This window comes from Panthera leo, chromosome B4 (assembly GCF_018350215.1).
Source record: "Panthera leo isolate Ple1 chromosome B4, P.leo_Ple1_pat1.1, whole genome shotgun sequence".
NCBI classification, from domain to species: domain Eukaryota; kingdom Metazoa; phylum Chordata; class Mammalia; order Carnivora; family Felidae; genus Panthera; species Panthera leo.
Window position 1 is genome coordinate 80,117,389 of NC_056685.1, and position 26,556 is coordinate 80,143,944.

A 26,556-nucleotide genomic window follows, 5' to 3' on the forward strand; every position below is an offset into this window, starting at 1 on the left:
ATTTGCTCGTCTTTTCCTAGGTTCTTAAGACAGAAATGTAGGTCACTGACTCTAGACCTTTCTGCTTTCTTAACCGAAGCATTTAATACTATAAATTTGTAAGCGAACTATCTTAGTTACATCCCACAAATTTTAAGGTCATGTTATCATTTTTATTCAGTTCAAGATATTCTCTAATATTCTTTGTGATGTCTTCTTTGATCCATGGGTTGCTTAGAAGTGTATTAATACAGATGTATATATTTCAGTTCCATTGTTTTTTCTTTCAGGTACTTTGAGGCTTTATTATTAGTTGTGTAAAACTCAGGGTTGTTGTGTCCTCTTGATGAATTGATCCCTTTATCATCTAATCTGGTGTTAGCTATTTGCCCTACCTACCTCATGTCTGTTATGGAAAAAGAACAAAAGAACAGTTTGGAAAGTATACAGCAAACAGAAGGTAAGATGTCTGATGATAGAGGAAGTTAAAATAACTTTAATGAATTTTCTGAACTATCTGTAAGTTATATCTATGCCTGTCTCCAACTACTCATATAAATGAGGTTTGCCTATGTTTTATCAGATCCTTAGATATGATTTATTGTTGGGAAATACAGAACAAATTAGCAGTATTATTACCCTCCACAACTCCCTGTGAGGTAAGTAAGTCTTACTGATTTAGGGATGAGAAAGAAGGCATGTGGAGGATCTGCCTCAGAAACCAAACTTAAGATAGATATCCCAGCCTGTTGGTTGACCTCTTTAACAGGGCATTTTATTCCGACATAATTATGCCTGCTGACTCAGATATGAACTTGCTTTATTCTAAGAAATGGAGATTACAATCAGAATACTTGAATTCAATTTGGTTCCTTCTCCTCTTCTCCATGTAAGAAATGAGAGTGTATTATAAAGCTTGATCTTTGAATAGTCCTTTCAACAACACCATCTCAAGCCCATACTTTCTAGTGTCCTTTCTAGCAATGAAGCATGATGGAACAGGCACTCAGTTAAGTCTGAAGAATAAGACTGCATGTGAAGAATTTTGAAACTATAGCCCCACGACCTACCTGCAGGTAAAAAAATCTGTCACTGTTTAATTTTGACAAACTACACTTACCAGAAAGGAAATCCAGACTACACAGTCCATAGCCTCATTAGGATGAGAGTGAAAAATGGCCCAAGTAGTCCATTATGCCCTTTTTAGAAAATCACACACACTTAACAAATGTGTTATCCTGTGTCAGTACCCCAAGGATATGACAACCAGACAACCAGCCAACAACTTAGCCTTCTATCCTTCAAGTCCTAGGGAAGACCACCAATGGACTACATTGGCCCAAAATATTAGAAAGAGTTCTTCATGTACATTTAAAACTAGTGGCTTCGGGGCGCCTGGGTGGCGCAGTCGGTTAAGCGTCCGACTTCAGCCAGGTCACGATCTCGCGGTCCGTGAGTTCGAGCCCCGCGTCAGGCTCTGGGCTGATGGCTCGGAGCCTGGAGCCTGTTTCCGATTCTGTGTCTCCCTCTCTCTCTGCCCCTCCCCGTTCATGCTCTGTCTCTCTCTGTCCCAAAAATAAATAAAAAATGTTGAAAAAAAAAAAATTAAAAAAAATAAAAAATAAAAAATAAAACTAGTGGCTTCAAAAACAAACTCCAAGACAATTCAGGAGTCATTTAATGAAAGACTTTGGTCTAGAAGGCTATCAGCAATCACCTATCCAATTCCTTTCATGTAAGATGGAGAAACTAAGAACCAAAGAGAGCAAATGGCTCACCCAAGGTTCTATCACTAGTTAATGACAGATATGGGAATAGAATCTAAGTTTCCTGAGCCTTTTTTTTGTCCCCATTTGCCTCTCATTTTTAAAATAACTTTTTCTTAGGGTGCCTGGGTGGCTCAATCGGATGAGCATCCTAATTTCAGCCTCAGGTCATGATCTGAGTCAGGGGATCAAGCCCCAGATTGGGCTCCACAATTAGCATGGAGCTTACTTAGAGTCTCATTCTCATTCTCTCTTTCTCTTTCAAAAAAAAAAAAAAAAAAAATTTCTCTCTCTCTCTGCCCCTCTTTCTCTAAAGTAAAAACAAAAAAAAAAAGTTTTTTTTGAATTATGCAAAATTTATTTGGATAGGGGTTAGAGAACTAAGGTGTAGTGGTCTGAGTGATGGCCCCCCAAAAGATACCCAAGTCCTAATCCCTTGAACCCATGAATATTATTTTATAGGGCAAAGGTGTGACTAAAAGATGTGAGGGGCGCCTGGGTGGCTCAGTCAGTTGAGCGTCCGACTTCAGCTCAGCTCACGATCTCACAGTCTGTGAGTTCAAGCCCCACGTCAGGCTCTGGGCTGATGGCTCAGAGCCCGGAGCCTGCTTCCGATTCTGTGTCTCCCTCTCTCTCTGCCCCTCCCCCGTTCATGCTCTGTCTCTCTCTGTCTCAAAAATAAATAAAACGTTAAAAAAAATTAAAAAAAAAAAAAAAAAGATGTGAAAGGAGAAATTTATCCTGGAATATCTGATTGGGTCTTAAATGCAATCACATTTATCCTGATGAGAGGCAGGAGTTCTGAGACAGAGAAGACCATGTGAAGACAGAGCAGGAAGAGCTGAGGCCACAAGATGAGACTGACAACCACCAGAAGCTGGAAGAAGCAAGGAAGGGACTCTACCCTCGGGCCTCCAGAGGGGGTTCAACACCTTGACTGCAGACTTTTGGCCTACAGAGTTGTAAGAATAAATTCCTATTGTTTGAAAACCACTAAGTTTGTGGTAATTTGTTCCAGGAGCCACAGGAAACTAATACACAGGGGAAATAAAATTTTTAAAAATCATAAACTGGATATATATAAAACCAATTCCTCATCCAAAAAGAATTGTGCTCTAAGTAACCCAAAGAATGCCTAAAACCTTTAATCCCTCATTTCAAAGGGTAAATTGAAGCAATCAGGGAATGTAATTTTCCTCCCAAAATACTGGCAGATCCAGGAAGACAAACTCAGCGAGGTCTAGTATTTACATAGCTGCTAACAAGAACAGTGTAGGTTTTTCCCCAAACATGTTAGCTGGTAGAGCTCCTGGACAGACTAAACATAGGCACCAGTTGTCACTGTGGGTGTTCTGCCAACACAAGTGTAAAGTTGTCATCAGAAATGAATATGTGGCTTCGAGTAGCTTACAGAAATCCAACAAAGCTGTATCTTGGACTCTGCACAAGCCAACTCTTCTCAGGATGACCTGGACTCTTTCCCATTAGTACAATGATCAGTTAAAGGCATCCTTTGTAAGGAGGAAAGGAAAATCAAAGTTATGTCAGGGAAAAAAGATAATTGCCCAGAGTCCAAGTTCATGAATAACAATGTGTAAACAGCAGCCATACTAAGCCAGTTACAAGTGATATCTCACATTGTAATTCACTACTCTTAAAATCAATATCCACAGCACACAGCTTTAAGCCCAATTTCATGTAAGGTAAATGGAAATAAAAATAGACTGAGCAAAAGAACAAGGAAAGGAAAGAGATGCTTTACCGAGAATTATTAAATGGGCTATTCCAGTAAGATATATAAATCATGCTTTGTGGTTAAATTATATAACTTAAATAAAAAATGCTAATCTAATCTTCCTCAGAAATCTTTGTATCCTATATGCCTTTTCTCTTTTCTAGAGCCACTATCAAGGGGTCTGAAAACCACCAAAACTTTCCCAGACATATTAAAATCTAGTCACTGCAGAGGCATGTTCTTTCTTTCCTTTTTGCCCCAACCATCACCCGGCTCACCTACTATCCAGATCGCTTTCTTTGTATTGGTTTTCAGACAGACCAGTGAAGATGTGTTATTTTCCCTTTCAGGTTTGGTGGCAATAGTATACCCTTAAGTTCTAAGCATAACCACTTGAACCTTAATTTTTGTAACATAAGCTAAACATCTTGTTTTATTAACACACCGGTACAAATGAACAACCAGACCAGGTTCTCTGACAGCAAGAAATAAGCCTAAACTTAAGATTTTCAATCTGATAGTCTCCGAATTTCAATGAAAAATTACCCACCAGAGACAGAAATGTTCATCAGACCTATTAACTGACATTGTAAGAGAATTCACAAAAAAGCAATTTGTACTTGCATATCACAGTAAACCAAGAAGCCTGTATTCAAATCCTGAAATCTTTTAAATTAAAATATATCACTAAAATCGTCAAATAACGGACCACAGGTTAATTTGTTTATAAATCCAAGCAGCTCAGGCTGGAGATAGAAGGAATCCATTCAGAGTAATGTAAGAAGCATGATTTGGTTCTCTTTCTTCAGATCAGCTTTTTTTCCCCAAACTGTGAGTTTAGGGCCATGAAATCAGCAGAAACTGACCTGTATTTCTAAGAAAATGAAATCGTGTACTGCAGATGAGAAAATACCAAAGTGCTTTGCACGTGTATTTATATAGTAAAGCCTATTTCAATAGGTGTACAGGGTCAGGGTAAAACTCTCTGATCCAAAAGAATTCAGTAAAGGAAAGAGGCTTAAAGCAGGCAAAAATCTAAGAAGCATCTAATGCAAGGTCCACCTTCTTCCAAAAAATATTTGCTAATATTTTAGGAAGCCAAACAAACAATGGATGCAATCGTGTTTAAACTTCAAGAAATGGTAAAAATTTAATGAAATTGTCCTTTTATCCAATGGAACAAAGATCACTCTACATATGAAGAGATATCCATTAGGATTTAGTGATCCATTCACCAAAGACTATTTTCTAAACACTTTACCGGTCTTCTTCGTCTAATTTCCAATTATTAAAATGAAAGATTTTGACAAGATAATTTCAGCATCTATCATTTTATTTATTTTTATTTTTTAAAGTAATCTCTACACCCAAGTTGGGGCTGGAACCTATGATCCTGAGATCAATAGTCACATGTTCCTCCACTGAGCCAGTCCCAGCTCCCAGCATATCATTTTAAATCAACATGGGTTGTTTTTTTTTTTAAGTTTCTTTATTTTTTAGTAATCTCTACACCCAATTTGGGGCTCAAAGTCACGACCCTAATATCAGGAGCATATGCTCCTCCAACCAAATCAGCCAGGCACCCCTAAATCAAAGGTTTTCAACTGAGGAAGATTTTGCATCACCACCACCAACAACCCCAGGACATCTGGCAATGTGTAGAGACATTTTGATAGTCACAAATGGAGGTGACGGATGAGGTGAGATGCATTTGTTGGCTCAAAATGTCAACATGCTGAGGTCAAGAAACCCTGTAATAGATCAAGATGGTATTCCTTTTAAACCTAAATAAAATAGAGATAGATAACCTTAATCTGTATCTTTCTTTATAAACTAAGCAGAAAAAAGTGCATAATTAGCATACCTACAGTTTACAACCAAATATGAAATAAATTTATCTTCTTGCCAAGTGTCAGAGACTCTCTCCTCTGGGCAGCTAAACTTTCTTTTGTACAATGTCACAAAGGTCTCTAATCAGAAGTGTACTTCATATGTAGTTGAACTTATTAATAGTACTTCTATTAACCTTAAATACATCAGTGAACAACAACAGAGCAATTTAGATTCTTATATGGCCATTACGTAATGAAAATGTCACTATTTTACTGAAACATCTTCAAATCAGCTGACTGGGCATTACCAACAGGTGATTACAGCTCCTGTAAAATAAATATTTTGAAGGAAATATAATCAAAAGGCAATGGAATAATCCAGGTGATGGATGAGTCCTGTCTCTAACACCCTAAATATCCCCCTTGTTAAGCAACTTCCTTATCAAAATCCAGACATCCTCAAAGGAAGAGAAGAAAGAGAGCTTAGAAACTCTTTAGTGGTGTAAAGAAAGATCTACATGGGGGGGCGGGGGGGGAGGCATCAGAGACAAAGATAAAGGCACTGAGACATGAATAATGCTTGTAAGGCGCTTAGCTTAGCCTCTCTAGTAGGTACTAAGTAGTCAAACAAAAGTTACCTTTTTAATATTTGTATTTTTATACTGAGGATCACCTTAGTTCTTAGGGGAAAAACAACTCTATCGAGGTGTAAGGATAAAAGAGGCTGTGAGAAGCCCGTGATTATGACTAGAAACACAAAAGTTGACTTTTTTAATCTAATCTTTATTTAATCACAAATTACGATCCCTAAAAAGGCTTAAACAGCAGACACCAACCTGCCTAGATCCCACTCTGTCTATAGAGGTAACACACTTCGGTATGTAGCCTTCCAAAACTTTTTCTATGGATTTACAAATACCCATTTGTCCGTGGAAAGGTGCTTCACGATGCAGATTTTTCTCGGGTGCCTTTCCACGACAATATAGATTTATCCTACTGGTTCTAACATTTCAAGTCAGTCTTCCTAAAGAAGCGAGGTCCCAAAGACCTACCTTGCTCCCCTCAAAACCAAAAGTGTGGGGACAGAACTTATAGTTTCCCTACAAGAAAGGTGTATGGGACGGAGGCCTAAAGGATTCGTTAGAGAAGTCACAGTGGATAAAATATGCGCTGCCGCGCCATCACAGGCATTGAATCTCCTTCTTCACAACCTCTAACGTTAAGACCTCCCTCTTCTGGACCGCTGATTGGACGACCTGCCCGAGCGCTTCCCGTAGGCTATTCGTCTACTGGCTCCAAATTTGGTCCATCCATTTAACCGCCCGACTCCCGCATTCCCCATTGGAGTCAATCCGCTGCCTCTTGGATGAGCCCAACCTACCGCGCGCTCCGTGCTCATTGGCTCAGGGAGCCGCTGCTCAGGAGCTGGAAACCCGCCTCCCACATTCCGATGGCCCAAGGACCGATCAGTCGGCAGCTAAGGGCGGACCCAATTGGCCTAAACACAAGCCAGTCAAGCCCTCCGGCTGCACAGCACCACAGAACTTACAGGAATAAAACATCCCGCCCCTGTTCTTCCATTGGTTGGCCGGACCCACCGCTCCCCCTTCACGAGCCCCCACCCCGCGGTCCATTCATTTCACACAATAACGGGCCCAATTGGAGTCAGTTCAAGACCTCGTATGGGTAGGCAAGACTATCCGTCACTTACCCGGAATCGACACCGATCACTCACGCAAACGTCTTCCCTGTTCCTCTGTGGTGAGGCAGGACCACAAGACAGTGCCGCCGCCGCCTTCTGCGCAACGCCAACCGCCCGCCAAAACGGATCCTTCCCTGCGCCTGCGCGACCAATCCTGGGACCGTACCCTTTCTCCGCCCATTACGCCTGCGCAAAACGAGGCACAACTCCCGCCACTACGCAAGCGCTGTAGATTCGCCGCTGTCTCCCGCCCGCCATTTCACGTGTTCCAAGCGCCCAGCGGAACTTCTTAATGCGCTTGCGTAAACTCGCCATTTTACTACACATGCGCTTAGTGGGCGGTCGTTGCAAAAAAAGAAAGAAAACCGTCACCTCATAACTTCTTTCCTAATACATAGTATTAATCATGTTTTGCCAAGTGAGTTGAGCGTAATTTCGGGGCGCGAAGGACTGAAAAATTATTTAAATACCTTAGATACATTCAAATATGAATGATTGGTTGGCGAGCCAATCACACTGGCTAAAAGTAATATTGTTCAGGAACCAATGAACACTAAGGGGTGGAGACTGCGTAGAACGCCCAAACGGATGACGTTACACAGCAATGCGGCACTACAGACCAATAGCAGGGGGGCAGCTACTGCAAATATCCAATCAGAGATACTCAGGGGCGGAGTCTACCAATGCCTAAAGCGAGGAGGCGGGATAAAAAAGCGAGGCCGAAGGTAGGCTGGCAGATACGTTCGTTAGATTACTCCTTTCTGCCCGTGGACGCCGCCGAGTAAGCATCGTGAAAGTCTCCCCTCCCACCGCCGTCATGTCTAAGTCAGAGGTGAGTAATACGCTCTCTTCGGCCTAATTTTCTTTCTCGCCGTTACTGAATTCGGTAGGATGTGGTTTGGTTTGGCTGCTTGCGCCAGCTCTGGCTCGGCATTTCTTCCGTTGCTGCCAAGGGCCTACCCCTCCCAAAGTTCGGGTCGCCATTTTGTCCTCGTCGTCGCCATGAGGCCGCCGTCTTGCAACACTTGGTTTTCACTCCGGGCTTGTTCCTCCTGGCGAAACCCTCATGCGTATTCGATTGTTTTGTTTCGCTTTATTTTTTCACCTTGTATCAGGGGACGATTTTCTTAAGGAGCAGATGTAGTTCTCTATTGGCTGTGTATTCTTCCAGCTCCGTCCTTTTGTTGCGCGTGCGTCGGAGGGAGAGTTGGGACGCATGCGCTCGGGGCTTCCCAGCCCCCAACATATCGTCTCCCCTAATGGGGAGAAGCACGTGGCTTGCGGCGACCCAAAGGAACAATAAGTGCTATGTATCATTGTCGTGTAGCTTTGCTTCTCCTAACTGGAAGCTTTTTTGTGTTGTAACCCCCCCACGTAATGATTTTTTTCCCCCGACTCCTAGTCTCCCAAAGAGCCTGAACAGCTGCGGAAGCTTTTCATTGGAGGTTTGAGCTTTGAAACAACCGATGAGAGTCTGAGGAGCCATTTTGAGCAATGGGGAACGCTTACGGACTGTGTGGTAAGACTTCGAAGAGACAAAAGGCCAGTAGGACGAGTTGATTTCTTTGGATTATCTTGTCGTGATTACTATACTGTGAAGATTGTTAACGGGATTATAGTTGAAAATAACCTGGCAAGGGAAGGTGTGGCTTTAGCTGATTAGAGGCTCCCTTGTTAATTTAGTGGGAAACTGAAGGGCCTTGTATTTACTCATGGTAGAAATGACAGTAGTCTCTGGGGTTTTATTATGTAGTAAATTTTATTAACGTTTCAGGTAATGAGAGATCCAAACACCAAGCGCTCCAGAGGCTTTGGGTTTGTCACCTATGCCACTGTGGAAGAGGTGGATGCAGCCATGAATGCAAGACCACACAAGGTGGATGGAAGAGTTGTGGAACCAAAGAGGGCTGTCTCGAGAGAAGTGAGTGATCTAGTTCTTTTCTCGGTTATTTAAAAGTGTTCCACTAAGCGGACTTTGCGTTTGGGGATGTTAAACTTCTTAATGATCTTGATTAAGGATAGTTTTATTGGGAAGTAAATTAATTCGGCTTTCTCATTAGGATTCTCAAAGACCTGGTGCCCACTTAACTGTGAAAAAGATTTTTGTCGGTGGCATTAAAGAAGACACTGAAGAACATCATCTAAGAGATTATTTTGAACAGTATGGGAAAATTGAAGTGATTGAAATCATGACTGACCGAGGCAGTGGCAAAAAGAGAGGCTTTGCTTTTGTGACCTTTGACGACCATGACTCTGTAGACAAGATTGTCAGTAAGTCTCCGGGGCATGCAACTCGCTAAGGTTTCTGAAATCTGTGCTGTATTCTAGTCTTTGAGATGGTGTTCTCTTTGAAATTTTTTTTAGTTCAAAAATACCATACTGTGAACGGCCACAACTGTGAAGTAAGGAAAGCTTTATCTAAGCAAGAGATGGCTAGTGCTTCTTCCAGCCAAAGAGGTGAGTTTGTTTAATTAGATCTTACAGGCCACGAAGTCATTCGAATCTGTAGGTTTAACACTTCAAACTTCTCTTTCAAGGTCGAAGTGGTTCTGGGAACTTCGGTGGTGGTCGTGGAGGTGGTTTTGGTGGGAATGACAACTTTGGCCGTGGAGGAAACTTCAGTGGGCGAGGTACGTGTGGTTATATATAGTTTGCTGAAAATTAATAGTAAGCTTGTCATTTGACAATCCCCAGATAACTTGTCCACTTGCAACCTATGGTGGATGTACCTATGGGCCAGCTTTTCCAAAGTTAATTTTTATCCAGTTGTTGGGGCTTCTTACTGGAGGGTTAAGTCTTCAGTATAGAAATCATTTTTGTGACCAGGGGTGGTTTCAGAAAACTTGAATTTAGGAAGGGTATAATTTGTATGCAGCCAATACACCTCAGAAAGTGGTTGAAACTCTACTTTTTTCCAGGTGGCTTTGGCGGCAGTCGAGGTGGTGGTGGATATGGTGGCAGTGGGGATGGCTATAACGGATTTGGTAACGATGGTAAGTTTATCATGGGTATGTAGGTGAAAAGTTTGTTTTGGAATCTCTAGAGTAGGGTAGTAGAGCTAAAGTAGTGCATGATCAGCTCAGCTCTGACTGTAACCGCATGCTGTGAGCAGGCTTTTAGGTGTTACACTTGCACAGGTTTTGATTGTTGAATACTTTTGTCTTATTGAGAAGAATTGTATTCTTGTAGGTGGTTATGGAGGAGGCGGCCCTGGTTACTCTGGAGGAAGCAGAGGCTATGGAAGTGGTGGACAGGGTTATGGAAACCAGGGCAGTGGCTATGGCGGGAGTGGCAGCTATGACAGCTATAACAACGGAGGAGGCGGAGGCGGCTTTGGCGGTGGTAGTGGTAGGTATCCAGTGATCCAAGTACTTGGTGCAATAGTTAGATTAGCTCTTTAGAGTTTATGATCATAAGGGGATTTGATGCTCTTAAAAGCATTATGTGGTGCAATGCATGGTGTTCTCTTTTAACGGGCTTGCTAATGCTACCTCCTAGCTTTAAGCTGGGGCCGCCTCACTCCCAAATAAGATAGATGGATAAGTGGATAGTCCTGTCTTTAATCAGAATTAGATTAGCTTCCAGCAGGATTTAGTTGTCTTAACTCCCTTGGGATCCTAGGCACTTAGTTGATACATCCAGCATGTGTTTGCAGTGCCCCGGATGGGCACAGACTTCCAAGCCTAGAGAATATATTGCTATTATGCCATGGTAAGTTGGGTAAATTTTATTAAAAGCATTGAGTTATTCAACTGAGTGCCTTGCCCAGAAAAGGATGATTGGAGCCACCAGAGTTTGGGAGGAAGGCAAGCAGATCACACAACATTTTTTGCTCTGAGCACTAAATAGAATTCAGAACTTAACCATCTTCTCCAAATAACAAATAAAGGTTCTCTTTCCATTTCTAGGAAGCAACTTTGGAGGTGGTGGAAGCTATAATGATTTTGGCAATTACAACAATCAATCTTCAAATTTTGGACCCATGAAAGGAGGAAATTTTGGAGGCAGAAGCTCTGGCCCCTATGGTGGTGGAGGCCAATACTTTGCCAAACCACGAAACCAAGGTATTGTATATATGTTTATTAGAGGGTGAGGTACCCATAACCAGGTCCAGTAATTTTGGGGTGAGGTGTGTGTAGACCGTGAAAAGCTACAATCTAAAAGCTTTTCAAGAACTTAATCAGATTGGGAAAATCATGTGCCCCCGAACTCAGATCTGAGGCTTTATTGCCCCTGATACAAAAAGTGTTTCTATGTGCTTCCAAAGCTTAAAGGGACAAATTCTATTCTTAGGTGGCTATGGCGGTTCCAGCAGCAGCAGTAGCTATGGCAGTGGCAGAAGGTTTTAATTACTGCCAGGTAAGTAAACATCTTTTTATGTTTGAAGTTAACTTTTGTAAATGATAATGAATCCAGTAACCCTAATATAGCTGAGCAGTTCAACATAGTTAACATTATAATTGCAGTAAAATTGTGGATATTAAGTTAATATTCAGATCAGCAAAATTTGTGGGAAACAAAACTTGCTATTGGATTGTAGCCTTGAGTCTTAATATGTTTAGATTAACAACTTTATTCCATATTGTTCAACAGGAAACAAAGCTTAGCAGGAGAGGAGAGCCAGAGAAGTGACAGGGAAGCTACAGGTTACAACAGATTTGTGAACTCAGCCAAGCACAGTGGTGGCAGGGCCTAGCTGCTACAAAGAAGACATGTTTTAGACAATACTCATGTGTATGGGCAAAAAACTCGAGGACTGTATTTGTGACTAATTGTATAACAGGTTATTTTAGTTTCTGTTCTGTGGAAAGTGTAAAGCATTCCAACAAAGGGTTTTAATGTAGATTTTTTTTTTTGCACCCATGCTGTTGATTGCTAAATGTAATAGTCTGATCATGACGCTGAATAAATGTGTCTTTTTTTAAATGTGCTGTGTAAAGTTAGTCTACTCTGAAGCCATCTTGGTAAACTACCCCAACAGTGTGAAGTTAGAATTCCATCAGGGTGATGCCAGGTTCCATTTGAAATTTATTTGCAACCTGCTTGGGCACAGAAGCCGTTGTCTCCACAAACATTGGTGTGGTTGAACTGACAGTTAATGTGTTGTGACCTGGAGTTCACCGTTAAAAGGGTCACCCAAGCAAAGTCGTGGAGTTTATTTGGTTATTAATATGATTGTTGGCACATCCTATGCAATATATCTAAATTGAATTATGGTATCAGATAAAATTATAGATGGGATTAAAGCTTGTGTATCGTCCATTATCATGTGTAATCAATAAACGATTTAATATTCTCTTGAATGGAATGACAACTGTATGGATTTGGGACTGGCAGAGCTTTGGACTTTCCCTACCCACTACCCCTCATAATGTTGAATGCTTCTATCATGATTCAAGTTCAAAACTCTGCCAGAGAATAGAAACCAGCTGCTGGCTAATGCCACCCCATAAGTCCACAGATTAGAAGTGTTTGGGAGACCTTTTTAAACTGACCAGCACCAGTAAGAATATCTTCTTTTTAATACAAAAACAGGCTTACATTAAAGGAAAACAGCAGTTTTGTGGTTGGGTGGGTCCTTAATAGAGGTCTATAGATTAACTGTACTAATTACTATTTGGACATTAAAATTGCGGAGATGGGGAGGCAACTTACTATATTCACGCTAACTGCAGTTTTCCTTTAAATATGGTACATCACACAACCATCCGAAAATGTTAATTGTATAGAAAATGATTTCTGAAGCCTTTTTACGGTCACTTAATATCCAATCATTGTTATTTGTTACATAGGTTCTTTTGAGCCCTCCCTTTGGTACCCTCAATTTCAGTGCCATTGTACCTGGTAGCATAGAGAATTGTTTATCACTAGGACTGTGTATTCCCTCCCAATTTCGTGGGTGTGTTACTTGGAAGTTTGGGGAGGAGGGCGGAGGGGGGGAGCGGGTGGGAGGTGGGTGGGAAAGCATGGGTGATAGTTCCGTGAGTTTGATATTGGCTGAGTTTGCAATGGCAGGTGGAACCTTAACTATTGAGGGAGTTTGCAGATACCTCAGGATTCGTGACAATGCCTTTAAAGATCCAGGAGAGATGTTCAGCTACTAGGAACTGCTAGCAAGCATAGCGCGAATGGCTCCGAGCTCAGACACTCTACAGCTGAGAGTAGACACTTGTGGTATGTGGAGTACAGATAAGCCAGGGGCAGGCCACGGCACGCTCCATGAAAGCTAGGAGGGAGTGAAGTTTTTCAGTGACCATCGCGAGAAAGGAGGCAGACAAGAGTAAGGCACACCTGACTCTTAGGACTAGCAGTCAGAACCAGGAGAAAAGGTTTTATTGCTATGCTGGTAGGTAAGAACAGATTTTACTTCCATCCATATAGTGTTCTCTAAAATCCAGTTTTCTGTTAACATTAATCCTTCATATATTGAGCCAAAACTAGTCCAGTTAAGCTGAACTTGGTTTTTCTGGAGATGAATTTTCTTAAATTGACACCCTAGATTTGGTGGCTCCCAAATGAAGGAAGTAAACACTTTAATTCTGTGACAATATATTTTTGCCCTTTAATTTTATTTCCTACCTTCCTTTGACCCATTTCCTTAAAACGATGGCTCAAAGTAATGTGTTAGAATCTTCCCAAAAGTCTGGGGGGAGGGAGGGTGGACCCTTTTGGGGAGGGGGAGGTGGGGGGTTTACCCTGAGCTGGGACTTGGTCTCCCAAAAAGCTAGTTCTAAAGGTTGTTTACTTTTCTAGGGAGGAGTCTGCTACTCCAGGCTAATCAATCAACTCTCTTTAAAAATATAAAACAAAACAAACTCATCTGTCCAAATTTATGGCTAAAAGGTAAGCTGTTTACAAACTTAACAGGCGCCAAGAGTGCTCGGTATTGCCAGAGTAGACCGTGACGAGCTGTACCTGAGAACAAAAACTTTCATAGTCTGGTCTAGTAAAAGGCCATAGCTAGCAAAAAGTGATTAAAGCAGCTGGGTTCCCAGTCAACAGAACAGTATAATTGTAGGATCTTCCAAGTGCTAATGCAAATGCCTCATAACTTTTTTTTTTTTTTTGGCAGGAACATCCTTATGAGGACAACCTTTATCTGAGCCACTGCACTTCATTTTCACTACCATGTAGTTGTTAGCTGTTCTGCAGCTTGAATTAATCATTCAGTTTTATGAATGGACTTTTTAAATAAAATTTCTTTTGATTTCAACTTGGTTCTGTCTTGTTTCTTTCACTTTCATGATATAGTAAATCAGAATTTTTAGCAGAGTTGAAGTCTTTCCCCTTTGTTCCTTGCTAATTCTTCCTTGGATCCTTCTAAATTTAAAGTAACAGGTGTCTGGGTGTTGACTTCAGCTCAGGTCATGGTCTCACAGTTCGTGAGTTGGAGCTGGGCTCTATACTGACAGCCTTGGAGCCTGCTTCAGATTCTGTGTCTCCCTGTCTGCCCCTCCCCTGCTTATGCTCTGTCTCTGAAAAATAAACTAAAAAAATAAAGGAACAAGCAAGACCTTATGTAGGTGGGAAAAGAAAGGTAAAACAACATAAACACTTTAAAACAAAACCACAGGTTGAATTGAGATTAGGGAGGAACAATTGGTTTGAGAGAGAGGGAGACAATCTGAATCAGGCTCCTGGCTCTGAGGGCAGTCCAGAGCAGACGGGGCTTGAACCGCAAGATCATGACCTGAGCCAAAGTTGGATGCTTAACCAGCTTGAGCCACCCAGGCACCCCTGGAAGTAGTTCTAATACCAGGTGTTACTATAGAAGTTTTACACCGTAGGATCCTGGTTTAGTGAAAGCAAAAACTGGCTCTGAGCGCAGGAGTAAATCTTAGCCTAGTTAGAAGTAGGGTGTTTACAGTGGCCTCCGCAAGTATTTATTGCCAGCTATCTCCGGCTCCTAAAATATCTGGAACCAGGATTAGATGAGTATGGAAGGGAAGGAAGTCTCTGTGCTTCCAAGGTAATCAAAAGCTTGGGCGCAAGAATTTAATCCCCTGGCAAATGCTTAAATGTCCCCTATGCTAAAGAGAAGGTTATCCAGCCTCAATTTTAAACCTAGCAAAAGAGAGGGGTATTGAGCTGTGAATGTATAGGTAGCCTTCACTTACCAGTTTTAAGAATCGAATTTTGAGGGTGCCTGGGTGGCTCAGTCAAACATCCCCATTTTTGTTCAGGTCATGCTTTGAGGATGGTGGCATCAAGCCCTGTGTCAATGTCAGTCTGAGTGTTGGAGCCTGCTTAAGATTTCTCCCTCTTCCCCCTCTCCCCATTTCAGGCTCTTTAAAAAATCTAATTTGTGACATGAAGTTACTAGCAACTCAGGCCACTAGACTGCAAAAAGCGTTCCTATTGAAAGTGAGGTTGATGCCTCTTCCGTTCTGTGTATTTTGCTACATGTTTTACAAATACAAGATTGTTAAAAAATCCCATACTCTAGATGAGGAAAATTACCTTGTTGAAGTTCTACAATCTCTGAAACATAACCCAGGTCACAGTCCACGGGTGTTCCACCTGTTCGGTGCGTTGGGTAGCCACATACCAAGTTGTGTGCGTACGTGGTGGTCTTCCGCACTACGGTATATCTTGAGTGCTTGGCATTTCTCCTGTTAGCTGTTTGCATCCCCGGTGTATCTCTAGAACTCAGGTGCTCAGTAAGTGTTGAATAAATGAAGGTCTGATTTTGCCTCCGGGTTAACCACTGCCCGATGTTCCCTCAGGTGAACTAATCCAGTTTTTTTTGTTTTTGTTTTTCTAATATTTATTTTTGGGAGACCGAGTGCAAGCAGGGAGGGGCAGAGAGAGAGGGAGACACAAAATCTGAAGCAGGCTCCAGGCTCTGAGATGTCAGCAGAGCCTGATATGAGGCTCGAACCCACGAAGTGTGGGATGATGACCTGAGCTGAAGTCGGACGCTTAACGGACTGAGCCACCCAGGTGCCCCGAACTAGTCCAGTTTCTGAACAGCTAATCCCAGGCTCTGCCCTTCACAACTAGATCCCACGTTTTCTATTTTTTTTTTTTTTTTTTAGAAAACATAGTCGACAGGTTGTCTAAACTGTTTTTAAAAGATCTACTAGGAATCAGCTTTAAGTTGCTTTCATTCCCTAAATCTAGGCTAGAGACCATGTTCCTGGAAATCTATAGGCATAAGGATTCCACACCTCTTTTGATCACTGCCTTTTATGTCTCACAACTGTCTATGAGAACTTGAAAGTAAGTTTTCCTTGTTGGAATGGAGCTAGTCAAATTGAATAGAAAGGTAAATAGAAGTAAAATACCCTAAAGAGGTAATTGGTGTAATTCAATGACTAGAAAGATGGGGAACCACCTGACTCCAACTTGGGAGATGAAGGTGTCATGTCAAAAGTTTGGATTTTGATGTGATGGATTCTGAAACTTGTTTCTATATGTTTCTTTTTGAGAGACTGAGGGCAAGAGAGAGAGAGAGAGAGAGACCAGAGAATCCCAAGTAGGCTCTGCACAGAGCCTAATGCGGGACTCGAACTCACAAACTGGGAGACCATGACCTGAGCCCAAATCCAGAGTCAGATGCTTAACCAACTGAGCCACCCAGGTACCCCAGATTCTGACATTCAATCATGTTCTGCTTCAAGAGAAAACTAAGAGGCCCTAGATCTTCAAGGATCTAGAAAAGGGAGGGCCCCAAACAAGAGCAGGGTAGTGTGTCTAACATAACCAAGGAGATAGAAAATGTTACCAAAATTCATATCCTGCTCCATGCTGGAGCAGGTTTTGCCCAGACTTGGGTATGAAATCCCTTGAAACTCTGATGGCCAATCAAACTATCTCATTCCAATCAAGACCATCTCAGTCTTCTGAATAGAGCTCTGGCACAATCATGATGAGGAAGTCCTGCGGAAGTAGACAGCAGGGAGAGAACAAGAAAAAGGCCTGTGGGCATTCTAGGCTTTTCTGTTGCTCCAAAGATTGGGAAAGGAGAGGCCTAAACTTCAGAGACCTTGCACCAAGGGTGCAGTCAGTTTGGGCCGCAATCTCAGCTCTCTGAATCCTGGGCCACCCGGGAGGGTGGGCTTCCTCAGATCATCCACGGCGCCTGGCTCTGCAAAAGGAGATTAAGCAGGTAGGTCTCCACACTGCTCAAGCCCAAATTTCTTGCGTACCTCTCTCATACAGAGCTGTAGGGGAAAGAAACGAGCCTGGCAGGGTTCCCTCCCCATCACCACCAAGCGGTGAACTTGAAGTGCTCAGCTCGTCACCCTCTCTCGAGAAGGAAGACACAGTGGAAGGCTATTAGTGTAGAGCGCTTTATATATCAAAGCTCAAACAAGAGGAGGAGGTTGGAGCCCCGGGAAGCTGAATCACGGCAAAGAGATTCCAACCCTCCCCTCACGTGCTTGTCTCAAGGCAAGCCTTCCTGAACACGCTGTGGACCCTCCAAACGTCAGGTTTCCCACTGTCCCCTTCTGGTCTAGAGAACCCAGTTCCTTCTGGGCCTCAGGGTTGGGGAGTACCTTGATCGGAAGGGACTAAAGGAAATCTCCATCACAGTCCCACCCCTTCGGCCAGCTCAGTCTGTGGCCTCCATCTTGGTCCCCCGGGGCACCAGGAAGATGGCCCCATCAGCGGCCTGTTGCAAAGCATACTCTTCAGGGGAGTAGCTGTTGCCGGCTTCATCCCGCAGGTGCTGGAAAATGTCACAGTACAGCTCTGTCAGCTGTTGGCGCATGACCTCCAGGGTCCGGTCGGCCTCCCCTCTGGCCCGGAGGAGCCGCTCCCGCTCGCTGCCCAGCCTCTCCAGTTCCCGCTCCAACTGCACGATGGTCTCCAACTTTCTCTTGCGACAGTTCTGGGCGGCCACCTTGTTCTTACCCCGCCGTCGGATGTCCCGGACCAATGCCAGCTGGCTCTCCGTCAGTGGGTACCGCGCCAACAGCTCATTAAAGTCATCTACCGGCAAGTTGACAATCTTGTCCGTCGGGAAGGGAATCTTCATGGCCAGGGCCCGTCGCTCATCCCGACTCCCCGCCTCCCCCCGTGCAGTGGACTTGGCCCGCACAGGGCCTGAGGAGGGTTCTAAGGCTAAGGGGGTCTCTGCAGGTGGCAAGGCATAGTTGGGGTGGGCTAAGGAATTGGGCATAAGTGAGTAGGGGTACTCCACCGGGTACATCTCTACATACTCGCCGCGCCGTCGGCCAGCCTCTGTCCCCTCCAGCTCAAGAGATTCAGCATCGCTATAGTTGAGGGATAATCCTGAGTCAGATTCTGGGTCTTCTTGAGGCTTGGGGGGCCCCCCTGGCAGCCCAATGTCCAGGAGAGCCAAAGGATCTGAGAGGGGCTCACTGAGCAGACCGGAGAGAGTCAGTGGCTTGGAGACTGGTATGGCCATGTTGCCATAGGAGTATGAGGGGTCTGGGACATGAGATGTGGGTGCCGGGAGCTCATAGGGTGGTGGAGGAAGGGAGAAGCCAGCATCTGGGTGGATTGAGCAGGGGCAGTAACTTGGGGGCGGTGGGGGTCCAGGGTATGGGGCCTGGGCAGGGGGCTCAAACGACGTCTCACTTGGAGCATTTAGTCCCTGCAAGAAAAGCCATAAAGAAGTTTTGGAGACAGGCTGAGGAAGAGAAACCAGCTCTCTCTCAGGATCAAGCTGGGTCCTTCTGAAAGACACAGTGAGATAATAACAAGGGAACAGAAAGGTGCTAAGAAATCACCCAAAGCTTCTTGTAAGGTTGCAGCGCAGCTATTTTAAGCAGAAAGCAGCTTAAACTTGAATGAAAGTCACTGAAGTCCGACTTCAGGAAAGACTATCTAATGTTGCAACAACATGGAATCTCCTCTTCAGAAGTTCTTACTGGGTTGAAATGGCTGCTCTTCCTTTATTTCCTTCAGGAACACAAGAAGTTGTTATCTATAATGACCCCCTCAGACGCCTTTCCTGCTATGGTTATCTGGGGTCAAAGGGTCAAGTTCAGACCCTGGTCATGCCCTGGGTGCCCAGCAGAGGGAGCTGCTGCATGGGAGGAGGGCTTAGGGCAGATCCTGAGGACCCAGGCACAGTGGCAGGGGAGAGAAGGGGGGGGTAGGGGGGCAGGCAGAGCCAGGCCTGGGGGCCAAGAGGCACCTTGGGGAGCTGGCACTAGCTCTACCCTCTCCTCTTCAGTCCCTCTGTCCCTGCCCAGGTGCAGAGAGGAGGAGAGAACATGCTGGAAACAGAGCCCCCAACCCACATGGAGGAGCCACCGTGCTCCAGCCCAGCTGGGGACAAAGGCATCATTGTGAGGCCAACAGACACCCCTTTGTCCAACTAGCAGGAGGCGAGGACCCCGTCATAGTCTGACCACCCCCCTTCCCGAGGCCCCTGAACTATTGCTCTACTACCTGAGGGAAAGGGGCCCCGGCATCTGAGGGCAAGGGGAGGAAATGAAGGAAGAAGATGGGCAGGATTGGAGGAGAGGGGGTTCAGAAGGGAAGAAGGTGAGAAAGGGTAGGCGGGGCAGGAGGTGGGGTAGAATGATGTGAGCAGAGTGGCTGCTGGGAGCGCTTACACCCCCCAATCAGATTCTTCCACCACTCCTATCCCCTGCTCCTCTACACCCCCTTCCCCTTAATGTTCTGGTCTTTCATCCGGATCCCCCTCCTACTCCGACCCTTCCTTTTCCAGTCCCTGGAAGCTTCCCTGTTTGCTCCAGTCCCCTGCCTTCGTCCCAGCCAGCCTCCCTGCTTCTCTGCTCTTCCCTCCCCCAGGTTCCCCCAGCCCCGCTCACCTGCAGCTCAGTGATGGACATGATCTCTTGCCAGGTCAGTTCCATCTCGCCCAGCTCCAGAGTGGGCAACTGTGTCACCCTGTTCCTGCTCTGCTGGGGAGGACACGGGGGCATCCTACTGGGCCAGGGCCTGGTCCAGGGTCCCCAAAGCCCAAAAGGCCCCTGCAACCTGTGGCAAAGGAGAAACAGGCTTTGAAAAAAGAAAAAAAAAAAGAGAAGAAAAGGCCCCTCGAGTGCCCAGCAATTTTGTCCTGCCTCCATGGAGAATTCCCTGCAGCCTCGCCTGAGAGAAGGACAGGCCTCATCCCCCCAATTATGTTGTCCTCATCAACCAACTCCTTAAGCAAAGGCTTGTCTGCGGTGTGATCTCTGCCTCACCTGCTGTGGCTGTAGTCGGTTCCTTTGGGAGCACAGTAGGGCTTCACCTTCTTTTTCAGACAAGACGCCTCCTTCTCTTCCTCCTACTTCTTACTCCCCCAAAACCGTATCGCTGGGCAGGGCAGAAGTCACATCTTCTGGTTTGTTTTGGTTTGGTTTTTTTCCCTTGTTCTGGGGCAACATCAGGGATCACTCTGGCTTTCCTCCTCTGTCCTCAGTTTTCCTCCTCTGTCTCATGTTCTCAAGATGAGAGTAAGTGCTTGGGGATCCCCAAGGAGTGTGTTGTGGGAAGAGCCAAGCAGACAGCCCCTCCCCTTCTCTGAGATATGGCCCAGGCCTGGTGGCTGATAGCAGCCCTGCCTTCTCCTCCTATCCTGGCTCTGGGCTCCCCTGCTTGTGCCAGATAAGAGGTTTATCAGCTGGAGGCAGCAGAGGAGGAATGGTCTCTGGGGACACTGGACCTCTCTGTCCTATGTCCCTGCAGGGTCATCTCAGCCATACCCCAACCCACACAGCCAGGCTTCCAGGGTTCCTAAAGGGACAATCATAGCAGAGACCTATTAAGAACTACCAAGAACTGCGCTGATGTTTTCACCATCGTTATTAGTTTATGAGATTGATTTTCACCAAGATCCTATAATGTCCATTCAGAGAGTGACACCCAACCTGGGAAATAACAGGCTCAGGTCTGGAACATACTAGCTAACTCTGCTAGCCTGTACTGGCCTCTCACACCCCTTCCCATCCCACTCTTGTGTGTCCATACTCCGGTCCTCTATTGGTGGTCTACCGTCCCATATTGGCCAGTCAGTTCTGTGGAATCTCTTTTCTCCTCTTCTGGGGAATATCCTTTAGAGCCTTACATACACACTCCCCTTCACACCCTCACCCCCCGCTTTCTTTGATGTGGGTTCTAGCTGCTGGTCAGCCACAAAGCAGCAGTGTGAGGTTGGGCAAGGCCATCGCACTTCTCTGAGCTTCTGTTTCCTCATTTATAAAACCAGGGAGTTGGATAAATTGAACTCAGAGGTCCCTTTCTGCTTGGGCAGCTTAACATTCTCAACAAACCCTCACCCCTACCTTCATCTTCCTCTTTATCTGCCCCTCTCCTCATCCTACCTCCCTATTCCCAACACCCATCTCCCTGCATCTGTTCTCTCTGCCTTTGGCAAGAGATTCCAAGTAGATTTTGCAGGGGCCTCCCAATATCTTAGGGCCAGACCCAGCACCCTACCCCTGCCATATAAGTAAAGGCAGGCAGGCTAGGGGGTGGGAGAAACTTCTAAAGGGACAGAGGATAGGACTGGATGACTTCAAATTACATGACCTTAGATCACCACAAAGATGGCCTATCACAGCTATCTAATATGGAATTCACTCTTTGACTTACCCCAAATTAGCAAGAATTACAAATTATCCTTTTAAAGCTGGATCTACCCTAGCCCTTGCCCCCACCTCTTTGTTACAGTGCTATCCCCAGAGCTGGGAGCTGGTGTAGGCACAGGCCCTTGGCCAGTGGGCAAAGTGGGTGGGGTGTTTATGTCTGTCCAGGATGCCATTTCAACACCGGAACCCCACCCTCCCCCACCCAGGTTCTGGAGGAAATTGCCCAAAGGCAAAGTGAATGGAGAAGGGGTTTAGGGGTTTAGGGGGCAGGGACAATGCTTCTTGCCTCATAGTCCTTCTGCCCCTCTGCCCTCTGCCCCCCCCCCCCCCCCTTCTCCTTCCTTGTATCTTCCTGGATCTGACTCTTAGGTGCAGTTCAAAGATCCTGCCCTAGGAGGCAGGAGACCAGGTTCTATGGCCTTCCAAATGTGTGACTTTGGCCAAATCACTTCCCCATTCAGTTTCTTCCATTAAATGGAAACAGGACCCTAGAAGCTCTTTGCTATGAGAGGCAGTATCTGGCTTCTAGTTCAGGCAGTCACAAACTGGACGATGCACTGCATTCATCCATCATACTTGTAAAAACACAGGCTCCTTCCTGCAAGCCATCCCAGACCTACTGAATTGAATTCATAGGTGCAGGTACCCAGCAATCAGCATTTTAACAAGTGCCCTAGTGTTTCTGATGCCAGAAGCCCACCCCACCTTGAGAAACGCTCAACTAGTCCAGCCATATGTATTTACAGGAAAGAACACAAAGCCAGAAAAGAACCTGGCAAATGATCTCCAGACTTCTCTTAGCTTCAAACCCATGACCCAGGCAAGGCTGGATTCTAGGCTGCCCTGGTCTCTGAGACTAGATATCAGTCCCTTCTCATGAAGACCAGGAGCTCAATCTGCCTTGCACCTTTGAGACAAGGAAATGAGAATCCAGAAGGGTCCCTCAGGAAGGCAAAAGGTCAGGGAAGAGGGAGTTGATGAGAATCTCTGGACCAGCTCCAACCATCTCCCTGGTGCCGCGTCAAGCTTGTACCAGACCAAAGGGGAGTGGTATGTTTTCCCCTAAATACTCAGAGATTGGTAGTGGTCTATACACCAGGCATAGTCCCCTCTGGGTCTTAGGAGCCTACCTTTCTAAGGATGGGACTGGAAGACGGGCTGGCAGCTAGTGATACAGATCAGGGAGGAGGGTGTAGTCAGAATTGGATCAAACAGAACATCACAGAGGACGCAGAAGCTGGACAGATCCTGGGAAAGGAGAGTGAGCCTCCCCGTGTCCCTTTTGCTTTACAGTAAACAGTTCCCAGTTTCCAGTTTCACCTGCACTTTGAGGTCACACAGCCATCTTCCTCCCCACCAACATGTATCAGGTAGGACTGAAGCCATCTTCAGGGACTATAATCCATCCTCCTTACTGTGATCCTGATGGTCCTACCCAGAAAGATCTTATCACAGGAAAGTGATCACAGAATGATATGGAGCTTTCTGCTTAAGGATTCGAGATGAGGACCATTTGGGAAGGGATGCCTTGACGGGAAGACAGAGATAGAGAGGGTGCTTGCTTCTGGGATCCTGTTCTGAGGCTTGTTAGACCACTCCGCCTCTCCAGGTGTCAACAGAAGCAGTGAAAGAATGGGCATGGATCAGCGACACCTGGGGTGTTGGAGAGGCAAGCGAGCAAGCTATTTAGAGAGGTTAAGAAGAATCCCAAAAGAGGGAGAGGCACATAGAGGTAAAATAGAGAAACAGAATGGAAGAAAAGGGGAGAGAGATTTGCTCAGAGTGAGGATTAGTCTCCTGGGGGCATACATGACTCAGACAGGTGTATGGGAACAGGGGAGAAAGGCCTACGTCTCTGTTATCCTCACTCAGTCCCTAGAAACCAAACCCTGGTCATTTGGGGGCCAATGACTAGAGAGAATCCCAGCCCCAGCAGATCTGATACCTCTCCTCTTCTGTTCCACGGCTACCCTGCCTCCTACTTCCCAAGCTGCTAAGATTTCCAGTCTGAAGGAACCGCACTGGGGGCCAGATGCCTTCCTCTCCCTGCTGGTTCCAGCTGATCTCTAACTGCCCCGGGGGCCTGGGAGAAGTGAGGGGGGCAAAGGAGGCAAGACCTCAACAGCCCTGCGCCCACCACTCCATCCTGCTGCCGTGGTTGGCAGCGATCCAGGCATCCGGTGTCTCCGATTCCTCACCTTCCCCCAAATCTTCCCAGCTGGCCGGACAGGGCAGTGATGGACGGGAGTAGGGAAGGACGGTGCCAAATACCTGAGAGTCTATCGGCTCTCCAGGGGCAGCCCCCTGCCAAAGGGTTCTGCCTCAGCCCCTCAGAGGTGCCTTGAAGGACCCCTGCCTGGTCCCCATCTACAGCCTCTCACCCCAAGCCTCTCAGAGTGCTCCAGAAGCCATCAAGGTCTTCTCCCAGATGAATTCCCAAAGATGTCAAATTCCTAAACCCAGGGCAGCCTGGGAAGCCCTGAGATCTCCTAGGGACGTGAGGAAAGTTGGTTCTTTTCTCCCTCTGCCACCTCCACCTCCCCAGCTCGCCCCTCGGGGGATCCCACTGAAATCCCCCTCCCACCCCGCCCGTCAGGCACCTGTGCAGGGTCCAAGCAGAGTGAGGAGAGAGATGTGGCTCCGGGGTGCTGTCTCTGGGGAGGCTGGGCCTGGGCTGACACCTCCTGGGTGAGGATCTCTGCTACCTCTGAAAACGGGGGAGGGCTGCGCCCCGCCCCCGGGCCATTACTGAGCACTGAGTATGGAGGGAGAGCGCCGGGCGGCGCACCAGCCTCCACTGTGAAGTCCTCGGCCTGAGTTCTCCGTCCTTCCTCCAACCCTCCCCTTTCCCCGTGGCCCTCCTCTCCTCCTGCCCCTTCTGGCCAAGAGAGGAAACTTGAGCCCGGTGTGGTTTCTGCCCACACCCCGCCCCCACCTTGTTCCCCGGCCAGCGGGGGCACACACGGTTCCCAGCGGCTCCCAGCCCTCCTTTTGAGCCCAGGAGTCCCGCCAGGCCTGCGTTTCTCCTATGCACAGGATGAATTCCAACCCGGTAGCCCGCTCCAAAGTGACCTCTAAACTTTATACAGGTCGCAACCTCCTTCCTTCTGCCCTCTTGACTCTCTCTGAGACAGGGAAACTGAGTCACAGCGAGGTGGATGGCGGCGAAAGATAAGGACCTAATGTCTAGTGTCCCAGCTGCTTAGGCAGGTGGGCATGGAGGGCGCTGCTTTTATTTAAGGAAAGCCTGGGTTCTGGGAAAGAGGCAGGGGAGCTCTTTTGGGGAGGAGGGGCAGTTGCTGCTTTGATGTGTCCTTTCACCTGTAGCCCTCTCCCCTCCCCCAGCAGCCTCAGATGTCCTAGGACAAAGGCCTCTTTCTTGGCCAGGTTTGTTGTCAGTGTGTGAGGGGAGTTGGATGTGTGTGGGGGCGCCCAGAAGGGACATTATTCACCTCTCTTAAAGGGGGCCCTGGGTGCCAGGCCGGGCACCCGAACACATGGCAGCCGCATACTCTGGACAGGCCAGGACACCTGTATAGGGTATCAGGTTCATCCCCAGCACCCACAGCAGCTCTTTCTCAGGCCAGTAAGTACTCCCAGAAGTCACTCTATCATCCCTTGGCCTCCAACACACAACCCAAGACCCAGGCCAAACAGATCTCTCTCTGGAGACTAGAAGAGGCTTCCTTCCTCCTAGCTTACTTTTACTGACTCTTAGCTGTCAGGAAAGTCCCTCCTATGTCTAGCTTCAGTCCTTACAGCTGCAGCTGAGGCTTTTTCTCTGTTTTTTTCTTCTTATAATGTTCAAGTTATACTGGAAACAAAGAGTGGGAGGCAGACAGGTGTCACCCCAAGGCAGAGCTGGCACCCAGCCAACATCCTCTGATAGGCTCCTGTTCACTGTTCAAATAATGGGAATGTTCTGTTTCCTTTGGTAACGCATAGCTGCTGGGAGTCCTCCTCCAAGTGTTCCCCACCCCTACAGCCTTACATCAACCCCACTTCTCCCTTAGGACCTTCCACAGCCAGCAGCACAAGCAAGCAACTCAAGCGGCAGTTTGATACGGCTTCTTTGCATCCTTCTTGCAGCCTGTGTGTGTGGGACTGATCAACACCCACCCCAAACCCATGGTTACATCCTTTGGATTCCATCTCCTGCCCAGGAGATGATGATTCTACATATCGTGATCTGTGTAGGACAGGAGGGGACCCACGGCTTCATTGCACGGCACATGTGGGTCCGGAATCTCTTGATGACCTGGCCGTGAATCTGGGTCACATACCTGGAATCTGGGCATTCAGACACAGCTCTCTCAGTGGCATACTTATTCTGGCCCCTCAGAGGGGATGAAGGGTGGCGATAGTCACACTGGTGGCTGATTAAATAATGATATCAGGTTACAGCTAGTCAACAGACAGTTATTGAATGAAAACTACCGGTTCAGGCCACGGTTGTGGCATTGCAGATACAACTGTGGATAACACGAGCCTCATCGCTCGTTAATTCATTCAACAAATATTTATTGAGTGTCTGCTATGTGTTATACTCCAGGAACACGAAGATGAATAAGACATAGTCTATGTCCTCGCTCACAGTCTAGTTGGGGAATGACACTAATAAAGGTCTATATAAAGTGCTTTGGGGGCGCCTAGGTGGCTCAGTTGGTTAAGTGTCCAACCTTGTCTCAGGTCATGATCTCACCATTTGTGAGTTCGAGCCCTGCGTCAGGCTCTGTCCTGACAGCTTGGAGCCTGGAGTCCACTTCGGATTCTGTGTCTCCCTCTCTATCTCAGCTTTCTCCCCTGCTCACACTCTGTCTGTCTCTCAAAAATGAATAAACGTTAAAAAAAAAAAAATGAAAAAAAAAAAGTGCCGTGGAGTCGAATTTCTGCTTTGTGAAATTCAGGAAAGGCTTCACAGAGGAGGTGACGATTGAGCTGGGCTGTGGAGAATGACTAGGGGTTCACCAGACAGAGAGGGGGAGAAGGGTGTTCCAAGCAAAGGTATGAAGGAACAGAGGCA

At 46.2% G+C, this 26,556-nt stretch overlaps 3 protein-coding genes and 1 long non-coding RNA gene across 11 annotated transcripts in view; 2 read left to right on the forward strand and 2 right to left on the reverse strand.

Annotated features, from left to right (window-relative positions):
- CBX5 (chromobox 5) overlaps positions 1–7,526 on the reverse strand; it is a 45,037-nt gene extending 37,511 nt beyond the window's left edge. The window contains exon 1 of one of the 3 annotated variants that reach the window (XM_042946728.1): positions 7,485–7,526. The gene's annotated coding sequence lies outside the window, so the exon portion shown is untranslated. Of the gene's footprint in view, positions 1–7,023; positions 7,381–7,484 lie in introns of those variants that run through there. The other 2 variants (XM_042946724.1, XM_042946723.1) reach the window with 2 other exon arrangements.
- Positions 7,527–7,739: 213 nt separating this feature from the next.
- HNRNPA1 (heterogeneous nuclear ribonucleoprotein A1) lies at positions 7,740–12,317 on the forward strand. Of its 2 annotated transcripts, XM_042946716.1 has the most exons (11): positions 7,740–7,846; positions 8,417–8,533; positions 8,789–8,935; positions 9,075–9,285; positions 9,379–9,471; positions 9,552–9,644; positions 9,933–10,007; positions 10,204–10,362; positions 10,923–11,078; positions 11,308–11,373; positions 11,608–12,317. In XM_042946716.1, exons 1-10 carry the CDS (start codon positions 7,832–7,834, stop codon positions 11,361–11,363), a joined length of 1,122 nt encoding a protein of 373 aa, XP_042802650.1. In that variant the 5' UTR covers positions 7,740–7,831; the 3' UTR covers positions 11,364–11,373; positions 11,608–12,317. The 2 variants fall into 2 exon arrangements, with proteins under 2 accessions (XP_042802650.1, XP_042802651.1); XM_042946717.1 differs by lacking the exon at positions 10,204–10,362.
- Positions 12,318–17,295: 4,978 nt separating this feature from the next.
- NFE2 (nuclear factor, erythroid 2) lies at positions 17,296–24,403 on the reverse strand. 5 transcript variants are annotated; one of them, XM_042946721.1, is made up of 4 exons: positions 24,134–24,403; positions 20,148–20,259; positions 19,770–19,938; positions 17,296–18,580 (listed from the first exon to the last, which is right to left on the reverse strand). In XM_042946721.1, the coding sequence occupies exons 3-4, from the start codon at positions 19,881–19,883 to the stop codon at positions 17,573–17,575; spliced, it is 1,122 nt and encodes a 373-aa protein (XP_042802655.1). In that variant the 5' UTR covers positions 19,884–19,938; positions 20,148–20,259; positions 24,134–24,403; the 3' UTR covers positions 17,296–17,572. The 5 variants fall into 5 exon arrangements, with proteins under 5 accessions (XP_042802655.1, XP_042802654.1, XP_042802653.1 ...); XM_042946720.1 differs by having other exon boundaries at positions 20,148–20,318; XM_042946719.1 differs by having other exon boundaries at positions 20,148–20,679.
- LOC122224638 lies at positions 19,079–23,279 on the forward strand. The gene is made up of 2 exons (XR_006204875.1): positions 19,079–19,479; positions 22,827–23,279. It is a non-coding gene; the product is annotated as an uncharacterized LOC122224638 (long non-coding RNA).
- Positions 24,404–26,556: the final 2,153 nt, after the last annotated feature.

Coding starts and splice junctions, on each gene's coding strand:
- HNRNPA1 (XM_042946716.1), top strand. Junction 8,534..8,788: donor GAACGCTTACGGACTGTGTG/GTAAGACTTCGA, acceptor TTAACGTTTCAG/GTAATGAGAGATCCAAACAC. Junction 9,472..9,551: donor TGCTTCTTCCAGCCAAAGAG/GTGAGTTTGTTT, acceptor TTCTCTTTCAAG/GTCGAAGTGGTTCTGGGAAC.
- NFE2 (XM_042946722.1), bottom strand. CDS start 19,883: ATGCCCCCGTGTCCTCCCCAGCAGAGCAGGAACAGGGTGACACAGTTG. Junction 18,581..19,769: donor TGTCCATCACTGAGCTGCAG/GTGAGCGGGGCT, acceptor CTTTTCTTGCAG/GGACTAAATGCTCCAAGTGA.